This window comes from Pyxicephalus adspersus, chromosome 8, assembly GCF_032062135.1.
Source record: "Pyxicephalus adspersus chromosome 8, UCB_Pads_2.0, whole genome shotgun sequence".
In the NCBI taxonomy this organism is placed as follows: Eukaryota; Metazoa; Chordata; class Amphibia; order Anura; family Pyxicephalidae; genus Pyxicephalus; species Pyxicephalus adspersus.
Genome location: NC_092865.1, coordinates 22254433 through 22267301, shown reverse-complemented (window position 1 = coordinate 22267301; position 12869 = coordinate 22254433). Strand labels below are relative to the sequence as shown.

At 36.4% G+C, this 12869-nt stretch overlaps 1 protein-coding gene across 3 annotated transcripts in view; it reads left to right on the top strand.

The window, feature by feature from the left end:
- The window catches only part of SEC16B (SEC16 homolog B, endoplasmic reticulum export factor), a 111040-nt gene extending 99054 nt beyond the window's left edge, over positions 1-11986 (top strand). For all 3 annotated transcript variants that reach the window (XM_072419738.1, XM_072419740.1, XM_072419739.1), the window contains 3 exons: positions 2182-2261; positions 2342-2422; positions 11465-11986. In XM_072419738.1, coding sequence (XP_072275839.1) covers positions 2182-2261; positions 2342-2422; positions 11465-11536 — 233 coding nt within the window. In that variant the 3' untranslated portion in view covers positions 11537-11986. The remainder of the gene's footprint in view (positions 1-2181; positions 2262-2341; positions 2423-11464) is intronic.
- The last annotated feature ends 883 nt before the right edge of the window (positions 11987-12869 follow it).

Genomic DNA, 12869 nt, shown 5'->3' with positions numbered 1-12869 from the left:
TTATATTTAACATGTATTCGGTGTATAAGACGCCCCCACTTTTCCCCCCCAGTTTTGGGGAAGAAAAAGTGCGTCTTATACGCCGAAAAATACGGTATATCCTTATTCAAAAATTACTGTTATTGCTGACAGTCAGGATGAATTACGTAGTCATCTACAGATACCTCTGATTTCTAGATGCACAGCAAATTTAACTCTGTCAGTGATAATATCAGTTCTTGGATATACAGTGTGCATGATCCTGATAAATATTATACTTTATATGTAGTTTGTATGTTACCAGTCTGCAGGAGTCATATGATGTGAAGATCTTGCACTGTTACCCTGCGGCATTTATATATAAGCCTGATTACTATAAGATAATGCAATACCCTGGTTATCTATGCATGACTGTTTTATGTTGTTTCTATGAATATTTTCTACTGAATATAAACTTTTAAAATGAACCAAAAAAGGTGCTAATCAATACAAGTTTTTCTAAAAATGTACGTAGTGAATATTTAGTTTTGCATTATGCAAAATTCAGTGACATATCCTGTTAATTTTAAATCAGGCAGTAAACATTGTTTGGACAATTTATATGCAGGTCAGAACACAATAAGATGATTTTCTTCAAAAAACACCACTCCCTTGTGTCAGCTGGCATAAACTTTGCCTAACAATTTATGCGTATAACGCTGATGCAGACAGAAAATGGATCAACGCAGTAAAATAAACGCCCGCTTGCCCTTTTCTGTACATTGATCCTTCTGCCCCAGTGTATTGCTAAAGCAATCTATCAATGGATTTACACCTAAAAACAGACTACAGGCTTTTTAATTATTGATTGACCACAAACCACAGTCTACACTAGCACAAGGGTGGAAATGCTGTTAGGAGTGTTATTTATCAATCTGTAAAACAAAAAAATTAGGGAATAGTGAATATGGATAACCCTTACACCACACCCATGAGGTTATTTAGCACCTTCTGAAAAAGTCTCTGCATGTGAGGACTCCTAATGCTTCCCTCACCAGTGGGTGATGAATCCTACCTTTGCTATCTCCAGCAGAATCTTAAGCATCTGTTATTTCTAGGTGTGTTGGATGTCTTTGCCCTCTATGATTCACTGTGATTTCATCCTCAGGTCTTTACATCACTATAAGACACGGGGTCAAAGGGAAGCACCGCTGCACACACCAGAGTACCAGGCATCTCACTATATTGAATGCTACAAATTCTGCCAGAGGCTGTTGCTCTTAAAGACAGCATAGCTGATTTTGGCAGGCAGCACTCTCATTTTTTGAGTGATCAAATAAAAATAGATTGTTTGAAATATTATTTTTCAATCATCAGAGTCCATTTAGAGTGAACATATGCTCTACAAATTTGCCTAAATTCTGTCTATCCACATCTATTTACATTTACCTTTCCTATGCCTCCCTTGGCCTGGATGGTATAGTTGGGTATCTAGTATTACCAGGTATAACAAAGCATGTGACTCAATCCCCTTTAAACCATGTGACAGCATTGGCTCTTGGCAATTGGTCTCTCAAAATCCTCTGTTGTCAACTGGAGCAAAAAGCAAGCCATGAGCATTGTGAAAACTTTAGATTATGACTTACACAATACAAATCTAATGAAAGGTCTAGCTTTTTCTTAGTCCCATAGTGTTCCTATTGCTATGAGGTCTCAGTTATTAGGTATTATTACTGTCATTGAAACAGGATGTAAAGGAAAATCTAATAAACTTGACTACAAACCGAAAAATTCATGTTTTCCATATATATATATATATATATATCATTATATCGTATGAGGTTACAATTAGCATAAAGCAAAATCTGAAATCCTTATTTTGTGAAGACTTAGCCTTTCACTCACTATCCTTTTAAAGGATAAACATACTTTAAATTCACTTTATATAAAGGCATAGCTTCTAAATGAACTTGTAGAATCCTATACATGTCACAATGGTAATTATCCTACATGGTCTGATTAGTGCAGTTCCAGCAGACACCTAAATTTTGCTCCAGCTCGATGTTGATGTGTGAAGTGTTTGATATGACTCCCTGAAACTCCTAAATACTGCTGGGAAGGAAATAATGACACACTGTTCACACACTCCCATCTGGGGATAACAGCACTGCCCTTATATCAAAGAGGAGTCACGAATCCTTTGTATCATGTACTCTTTGACAGGAATAAAAGAAAGTGAAGACCGGCAGAAGATCAATACCAGTTCAGTATTACCAGAGATCCGGGGTCAGCAGGAGAACATGGTAAACCATTAGATCAGGGGACTGTGGGGTTAAAACTCTGAGGTCTGTGTACTTATGCTTGTTACTATTTGTTTCATTAGGGCATGAATCCAAATGCATCTTTCACTGGAAGTCATGTGAGCCAGGCACCTGGAGCTGTTCCCCTGTACAATCCTTCAATGGTAATCTATTTTTCCCATGAGTACTTGCTGCTTTTCTTTATTGAATGCTACACTACACTGTATAAGTGATTTTTCAAGTGACTGTTTGGTAATGAGGAACTATATCACTGTTTTGAATGTCTTTAAATATAGAGACCCTGTCACTTAGCTGCAGGGCTATTTTTAGGTTAGAGCAAACTGGGGAGTTCCTTAGGCCCCCACCTTTTATTTCATTACCCAATTAACACAATGGCTGGGGTGCAGGGAGCTGAAATGTTATGTATTTGGGGCCTCTACATCACATTTTTTCAGGGACCCATTTTGTCTAAAACCATCAATGCAGGGCTTAGGGTTCTATTGATAAACCACAATTCTGCAAGAACATATAGAACAAATATACTAACGGAACGTTAAAGGCAGTACACACACTGTGATTTTGCAAGAAAAATAATACATTTTTCAATATAACACAAAATGTAAAAAAGAGGGATATCTTGATCCACATCAATATAAAAAAGGGGAGGTCTGAACTCACATCATCCAAACAATTTGGTGAATGTGTTGGAGAGACCCTAGGTTTAAAGTTATCAGTGTGTTTGTCAACAAACCAGATCCCTAAATCATTGTAACATAATAACAAATTCTGACAACCCGACTCCAATGCCAAGCTGCAATATCTAAAGCTAGTTAAGTATTTTCTTGTATTAAGAGAGGAATAGACTGCAGAGATGGAGACATAATCCTGCCCCTGTACAAAGCATTGGTCAGACCACATCTGGAATATGCAGTCCAGTTTTGGGCACCGGGTGCCGCTCCGTCGCTCTCCCCCTCCCCTCTCCATAGAGCAGAACGGTGCTGTATGTACAGCACTTGTTCATGCATCGTGTAGTCCTTTGTCGTTGGAAAGGATCGTGAAAGATCCTTTCCAACGACAAGAATTGCACGTGTGTACACAGCTTTACATTAGGAAAAATTTGCAAACGTAATCCCAAAAGATTGCATTGTGTCTGAATATACTTTTCAAAATACTCAATCTGCCAATACACTAATGATTTCCTCTTAAGAATACTCTTCATTTTTATGAATAAAAGGGGAAGTTTTCATGTAATCCAACTAAGACAATGCAAAGGGAACAATATTAGTTTGTTTAAATTTGGCACAAAAACTTGGGTTGAGACATTTATTATTTTTCTTGCAAAATCACAGTGTATGTGTACTGCCTTTAAAGTCCCATTTGTATATTTGTTCTATATATTCTTGATCTTTTTGGGATGTTGGCAGTGTAAATTACTAACTTGAGCTCTGACCTTAAAGTATTTGTATCTTCACAATTCTGCGAGGGCAGGTGCACAAGGAGCTGAAATGTTGTGCATTTTAAATCCCTAATTTATATTTTCCCAGGGCCCAGCATGGCTCAGTTAAGGGTTTTTTAATAAGTCACTATTCCTGCCTATTGATACTTACCCTCCCTGAACTTGCTCATTGCTGCACTTCTCTGCATAAAAAAAAGGGCATTTGACCACCTTTATTCACAGGGTTCAGTGCTCAGACTTGAGCATGGCCAACAACACTGCCACATGGGATGAGGAGGATGGGTGCGAGGAAGAGTCATTACTCATGTGTATGTTCCAACACATTTAAGCATTGGTGGGCCAAAGCTAACCTGTAAAGGCAATCTGTTACTTTGATCTAAATACCTTTGTATTTGACAAATCCTTTAATAAGTATATTTTCTCTTTAGTTTGCCATGCATGTACATATCCAAAGGATTGTGTCAATGAAAGAAATATATCTTTTGCACTGAATGGGTGCTTTAATCGTTAAACAGTTGCTTTTATTAAACAAGGAATAGTGGGAAAGCCAGTAAATAGGATTTTGTTGTTGCTATCAATTTAATATGACTGAGGATTTATTGTTACAATATGGTCAATATGTTGCAGCTAAAAGAAAACAGGAAAAGCATAAAAGAAAATGTTCAAATAAAATATTTTTAACGCAGTTTTTTTAAATCTAACAAATCGATCCAATACTGTTGCAGCCAACTCCATGCTGCATATGATTAGCAAAATCTATTTATAATGTCCTATATTATTTTTCTAAACATGTGTAGAAAAGTAGAGGTATACTTTCAAGGCCTTGAGATGTTTTTAAGATCATACAAATCAGTAACATGTGCAAGTGGCCACCTTCTGACTTGCATTTGACCATCTTCAAGATACATTTAAATTCTCATGGAGAGAAGCAGTTCTGAATCAAACAAAAGCTCATTGACACAGAGCTTAAGATGTTCTCATCTCAAAGGGGGTTAATATATATTAGAATCATTTAAAAAGTACTCCAATTTCAGTACCTCTGCTTTGGAGTTCTTTAATCTTTTGTCAGCACAATTTTACAGCAACTTTTCCCATTTCATAAGTTTACATCTTTCATTTTTGTAAAATCATTTTTATATTTTTTGACATTTTTCTGTTAGTATTCTTGGCTCATTATTTCAAGTTAGCTGCTTACAATTGTGCCCACACAGTGGACCTTTTGCCCAACAATGATCTTGCCAAAACTTTGAAAAGTTCACCTCTGAATAACGCACGTCTCAACTCTGTTTGGGTTCCTTATTAAGTTACAAATCATATTACCGCACCCTGCGCTGGGATTTCAAACTGCTGCAGGACAGAACACTAAATTCTTTGAAGTGTGGGAATCCTGCACTTCCAAATGAATTTTGCATTATATAATAAATCATGCAAGTCAGTGTAACAACGCACATTGCAAAAACAATAACCTAATAGTTACTGTATATATGTAGCATATTCCCATGTAGGTTTTTTAATGTTGAAAATCCTTTTTATGTAGAATTTGGTGAACTAATAAATGTTTGTCTTTTGAGTTGATGAATAAGGATTTATTTGCTTACAGCAGATGACATCATTGTATAGGCTAGGGCAAGGTAGATTTTCTTTTATATAGCAAGAACAACAGTTTAAATGCAAATAAATCTCCAGATGCATTTGGGACAGAAACATTGGAGAGTTTTCTATTTATGTCTTTTAGACAGCACAGGATGGTAGCAGTAGGGAAATTCACTCTTAGTTGCCACCAGATAAGTGGTCAGATTTGGAAGATTTACTCTTGCCTCCTTTCCTGGTGTCCATTTTTTAATTTCTCATACGTTTTTGTCAAGGTAACAGAGATTACCAGGACGAAGTGAGAAACTGCCCACTTCAAAATGTTTCTTTTACTTTCTTGAAACGATATACAATTTTGGATTTCCTATCATTTTTGCTTATGATGACAGTCACTTGGAGAAATAGAGAGGAAAAATTGTCACATCGCTCCTTACTTTATGTTCAGGAGACAATTGTAAAGAATTACCAATTTTAACCCAACTTTCTCTCCCATTAACAACTAGAACAATTGTAAACAGATAGAGATGAAAACCAGGCCACACTTAAAGCAGAACTAAAATTCTACCTTTAAAATTTTGCAATCAGGCAGGGCATTATTGCAGAGACAGGTGATGTCCCTTTTGCAATAAGCATTTTTACCTGCCTGATAGCTCCCTGGAACTGTCATTTGCTGAGCTGTGCAGCTCAGAATTATTTGCCAGGATACCCGTCAATTCCAGATTCCCCTGCACTTGCTGGGACTAAATAAACACCCTCGAGCCTGCATGGGAGTTATGTCATCCTGGCCTGGGCAATGAGGATGGCTAGAATATGTCTAGGAAGAGAAGAAGGAAGGGGATGGCAGCACCCTGTGATGGAAGGGTGAGCATAGCACAGTTTAATTTCACTTTAATCCAAAACTAAATGAATAAAAAGCTTTAGATTCACTTTAAAGTTACATATTATGTAAGGGTTGGTAATATTTGATTTTAGTGTCTGGACATTTCGTCAGGGCTTACCATCTGCATTCCTATTGGGGAGATTTACCTGTCTCAGTAGTCCAAAGGACAGGAAATGAGGGGGAATTTCCAATGAACAGAATGCTACAAAGCCTAAACAGTGTTGCTGTAGTAGCAGCATTAGTAGTAGAATGACTTTATTTCAGATTGGCAAAATAATTTAAATAGGACGATTTTGCAAATTGTGACCTTGGGAGGGATATGTGGAAAACCACCAGAACTACTAAATTTACTTAGGAATCCATGAGTCTCAAGCCCTTCATATGCCTATGTCATGTAGGATTTATTCCTAATACTTGGAGATTTTTCCTTTGACTGCTACTCAGTTAACTGGCTAGCAGAAGAATCTCCATTCAATTTGTAGATCCAACAAATGTATCTTTTGATATGACATTATAACATATTAGTTACATATAAAAGCTATAAAACATTTAACCTCACCTTCAGTGGGATATGCTCCCTGTGTATTGAATGTCAAAAGAAAATCTTTGGATGGTTGGAGTTTCCTTCATTTTCCAGAAAGTTGAGAATCCTCTTTTGAGTAGAATAACAATTTTTATCTGAAACAAAAAAACAAACAAAAAAGCCAACGAAGTTCTAACTGTATTTACGTTGCACGTAGCTGGAAATATAATGTTTAATTGCTTTCATCTTGCTGTAATTTGACATGCAACTTTGCTTCCAAAATCTGCTAGTATGGAAATCATGAATAGATGATGATGAATCCAATGTTTACGTTAAATAAAGCCAGGAGCAAGGTAAATATGTTGTTGTTGTTTTCTTACATCTCTGATGTACATGAAGGGGTTTTAATTATTTTGGTCCTCATCCCCGAGTGTTAAACTGACAATAAATGGTGATTTCATACAAGGATTAAAATTTTGCCGTGATAGCAGTATTATAAATGCTAATCAACCCATCACTAGTTTGTGCAAACATAATTAAGAAATCAAGAAAAAAGCAATCATGTTAAATTAATAGAAAAATAATCATTCAGCTGGCAAAAAAATGTGTGATGTGTTGAAGGGGATGTTTTACTTATCACTACCAATCACCAAGTCCATTAATCACCCCAGATGGGGTCAAATGTGCTTATATTATTTAACCCACCCTATTGGGTACAGTATTAGACATTTCTCTAAAATTAAACATGATTAGATGGACGTTTACTTGTTAACCCTTTACCCATCCAAAAGTTGAATGTTTTCATCTATAAAATGCTACATCTAACATTTGTCTTGGCTCATATCAGGGTTTTTAATTCCTAATTAAAGCTTAACCTTTTAGCATTGATTTTGAAAAAAAAAATAGTAAATGCCTTTATGAATTAATCAGAAATGTATTTTTACATACAGATGGCAATAGTTCCTAAATTAATCACTTTATAATAATTTTCTGTAATCTCTTGCACAAACAGCTGCACACAGATTGGGGGATAAATGGCCAATGCTAGGAACCAATCAGGCCTCAAGCTTTAATTAGGAATTAAATGCTTTGATGTCAGTCTAACACTAGAAGCATGATATTTGAAGAGAAAGCAGACTTCCTATCCTATCAGTGTGAAGGTTGTCCAACTTTGTTTGAGGTTGATTCCTTGACCAAGCTGTGTTGCGTGAAAAAAGTGTCTGGATCAGAAGCTTGGATGAAAAGAATTCTTTTGGCATAACTCCTATGTTATTTTACCTATTTCAGATCAGTGGGTGACCTGCAATATTAACTTTACAGCTTGATCCTCTAACCCTATGTAATATACATACACTTTTTTTTACATATCTCTGATCAGTGGACAACCTAGAACAGAAGCCATTGTCTAAAATAATCCACCTGTGAGTTAGTTTATTTCCCTTAATTTTTAGCTGGTGAGTCTGCTGGTGATATATGGCCTAGGATGAATACCCTCACCCTTGCTTCATGCATCGGGTCAACAGAACCTTTCCCCTTTTCTTGCTCCCCCTATCATAGTGGGGCATTGCTTTGTAGCCATTAGAGCTAACTAAAAACAATGAAACTGGCAGGGTGTCTAGCATTGTATCAGCTCACAAAATTTCCGGCAAGATGAACAGGTTTTATTTTTTTCTTTTGGAATACATTCAATAGATGTAACAAAACATTTTCAATGGCATATTTACCAGAACAAAAGATACTAAACAGGAAAAGTTCATTATTAGAATTTAAATTATTTAAAGTATTGTTTTTCCTTTCAGAACAAATTTACCATATGTACTTGTTTTAACACAACCATTTGTGTTTGTTTTGTTATATGTACTATATACTTTGAATAAAGAGTAAACACAAAGAAACAAAGCAAATCTATTGTAATCAAAAGGAAAAACACAATATACTTTACTACCTACACTTGTAGAAGCTTTTAAAGCATTGCACAGCTTGAGATTGTTGAGATTTTGTTGGTCACTGTAGGAATTCTGAAAACACATGGGTTGTTGTGTATGTGCATACCTTTATCGACAGCTTTAAACAATTGTAAGCAGATCATATAGCAAGCAAAAAAGAATAGCTTTTAATTGGTTAAAATAAGCTTTTCAATCATTGATTTAGTGAATAACATGTATTGCTTTGAATCAATAAAATTTATTGACAACACCAGCAAAAACATTATTTATTAGACCTTACTAGTCCTAGGTACAGTGGCTGCCTTAGTCTTCTTTTTTATTCTTGTCCTGTAATTTATGCCTGGTGAGTCTGGACAGATCCTGTCCTGGGTGACAATACACACTCATTGTACTGTATTAAAGAGGGGAGCAGTAATGTTACTTCCTACTCCTGATTCTATAGTACACAAAATAGGAACAGTTAAAACTGCTTTAGATTTCAGTGCATCATACCAACCAACGATATTGCAAAAAAAAATTGTTACCATGGAAGTAGAGTCAGTATATAAAGGCATATCAGCTGTAAATCAAATGTTCTGTAGTGAAAATTGAGTTGACGTAAAACGTTTTTAAAAGCCCTAATACCAAAAACAGACATAAATTAGTGTAATAGGGCAGAACTCTTAACAATCAACTCCATTTAAAGTCAATTCAATCTCTCATCTCATGTAACTACAGTTAAAAATACAAAAAATAAATAGTACCATATCTCCAAAAAAAAAAAAAAAGCAACAAACCTGATTTTAGTGGCAGCATTTGGTTCTTTTGTTAAACAGTGAATCAGTAAGTCCATAAACCCAGTAGCACACTAGGTCATACAGTACAACTCTCCTGGTTTAGAGAATTTTGATTCCCCACTTGGTCTGCTGAGGATATGTTGCCAGATTTTGGCAACAGGAGTCTATGCCTTGGTTTCCAATTGCAGGCTGCTAAAGTCTACAAGGAGCTTTGGGACTCCTTAATGGTTCACGTTAAAGTTAGTTTGTAGCCAGGCAATGGACATCAAACTAATAACGTGCCTAAGCAGCACAATATCTTTGTAATATGACTTTCTTGATTACAAACTATGAAGGTACTGAATGTTAAATAATGTGGAACCTTACAGCCAGACTGAATACATTCAAGTTTTTGTCTGATCTGCCCAGCCCACTCTTCCCTCCCATCTGTTATATTGCAGCTTTTTCATTTTAGCCTGTTTATGCTTTCCACATTAGTTTAGAAAGTGTTTTTTTAGGAATAACAAAAGTCAGAGTTAGAGTAAATAGTGATGGGTGCCTTTCATTTTCACATATATTAGTGGCCATGACATTGGACCTGGGCTGAGTCCCAAGATGAATACATTTTTGGCAGTGTTCAACTACTTCAGGGTCCAGTTTTTACCAATAGTACAGCTGTGGGTGACACCAAGGTTTTGCTTAAAAAGTAGGACAGGTCATAACCTCTCACAACCATCACAATGAAGTTCAGATGTGCTTGTATTGTTCTGTCGCTGAGCCTACAGTTTGCCTCTTACAGATATAAAGTATAAAAATTGGAATTTCCAGCCTCTCAAGTTCTATGAGAAATTGCAATGTGGTTATTTACTAGAGAAACCGCCAGCAATGAATCATATTTCATAAAATGTGTAATCTGCTGCAAGTCTACACTTCGAAAATTTACACATGAAAAGTGTATAGTCTAATTTTATCATTATGATAAATGGGTGTTCTCTATTTAAATAAACCTTTTAATGGATATTATGCAAATATTCCCAAAACACACTTTATTAAATAAAACTATTGTGCATTTAAATTAACAGCACTGATTTCCTGAGTTTCTATTAAATACTGCAGGGTACCATATTTCTTCTGATTGTGAAAGCAGAACTAACTATGGAAATGGAAATACTGTAAATGCACACTGCAGTCATCTGTTTTTTGTAGACAAATTAAAATGTTTGCTGTGCATATAATGAAGCTGCTAGCATGGGGGATTGTGGAGTTTTTTTTATTTCCCACCTCCTATAATACCACTGCTTTGTACTTTTTATGCAACATATATAAAGAGCAACTCCAGGCAATAGGTTAAATAAAATATTTAAATATTATTACCATATAAGTAAAATTACAAATGTATTAAATAAAAATAAATCCAAATCTCAAATTATATAATTCCTTGCAGATTTTTTGGCTTTTTATTGTGTTTCTGGAACAGGTCCCTGTACCCTTCTTCAGCCCAGGCGCCGCCATCATCTTCTTTCTTTTCCTGGGTTCTTCTTCGTACGTCACCCGATAATGCACTGCGCAGGGGCGAGTTTGGCATTTATTTTTCTCCCATTAAAGAAAAGGCTCCTTCTGCACATTCCCGAGATTGGGCATGTCTAGAAAAAGCAGCCAGAGCCTCCCAGGATGCATGACGTTGGTATCCCGGGAGGTCCTACGCACCCATTCTCGCCGTAGCAATCAGGACAGAAAAGGAAGGTGCTGCACCCCTTTTTTAAAGCAGTGTCTACCCTATTATGTAAAGCAAAAATGTTGAGTTTAGGTACGTTTTAATTCCAGGCTGCTCAAAAGGGAATTTCAGGATTTTGTAATTCACGTGTATAAAGATGAACCTCCGCACAACCTCCAGTACAATTTTTTTGTGTTGACTAGATTGTACTTTTATTATTTCCTCCTGTTTCACAGACTGGAACAAATACTCTGTTGGCATCAGTTTGAAAACAAATTAATTTCTATATCTTGTTGGACATTTTTCTGGTTCACTTTTTTATCTGATCTGTTTCTCCTCTAGTTCCCACAGGACACAAGCCGAAAACAACCAAGCCGTCTTCCACGAGGGCGATACCCACTACAACCCAGATGACCAAACATCACTGAATTTCTACTCAGGGAGAGCCGTATGTCTAATCATTGATAGGCTGAAGATCATACTTGTCTTTCAGTGCCAATTGTAAAATAATAATAACTTGTGGTTTTACAACTATTTTTGACTATTTAGAGCCGCAAACAATGGAAGTTCATAAAAATACTGGAAGGTATACTCTAGTCCCTTTATATTTATATGTCTACCAAATGTACCTCAAAGGGAGTTTTATATAAATTTCTCATGATGATTCTTTGCAGAAAGCTTGGGAAAAGTTCTCTCCATGTCTTCTGTCACAGCCTATTGCCAGCCTTGTTGTTCTGTGCAAAATATAGACTTTAGACTTATGTTGATTACACTGTATTATTCTTGATTGAATACCATCCTGTGCAAAATCATATTACAACTGTGTAGAATATTGCCTTATACAAAATTAAAAACTTGCATCTATGTTTTTTTGTGCATTGGTTCCTGTAAAGGACAGTGTTGGTGTCACCATTCTGGGTTATCAAGGTTTTGTTTATTTCAGTTTCAGGAACATATGGGTTGAGTTGTAAATCTCTAGTTTGCTAAATCACATGTTCTGAAAACATCAGATTGCCAGGATTCAGTGAATTGTGCAGGTAACTTTTAGTACTCAAGTAATAGGTAAATGAAGAAGAAAAGTTCTGAGAAGGTAAGGTTGTTGTCAAGATTCTCCTTTATGAATATTTGCACCAGGGGTTCCTTGGGCTCTACCTATAATCAAGTATCCTAAAGGTTGTACAGGTTAATTAAAGGGTATCATTCTGAATGCAAATTTATAACTGTAACTCTGTGATCACTACAGTCTCAGGTAGGCTCAGATGGAGGGTACTCATATTTGGTGCCCCTTTTAGGTGGCTAATTGCTGCCTGTGCCCCTTTCTCCTCCCTACTCCCAGATCCTTTGATGGCCACCGGGGCACAGGTGAGGCATGAAGATTGTGACTGGTCATGTTGGTCTAAATAATTGTAAATAAATTCATCTGCCAGATTTAACTTCAACCACTTGGAAATTGAGGGGGAAGAAAGGGCTTAGAGACTGAGAAAACGGCAGCTAGTGGAAAAAAGGGCATTTGCACAGTTAACCAGAGAAGGAGGAATGGGTGGCAACACAACAAGATGAAAAACAGTGTGGGAGATTAGTTGCCTGGGAGGGAAGGCTACAAAGATAGATTTGTGCTAGTGTGCATGTTCAGTTTATTTGTGCAAGAGTGCTAGTGTATGTGCAACTGTATTACTATCACTGAGCTAAGCTTCAGAAGTACAGCAGATTAAAAATGCACTCTTAAGTCTCCTGTTTATTTGTTCTT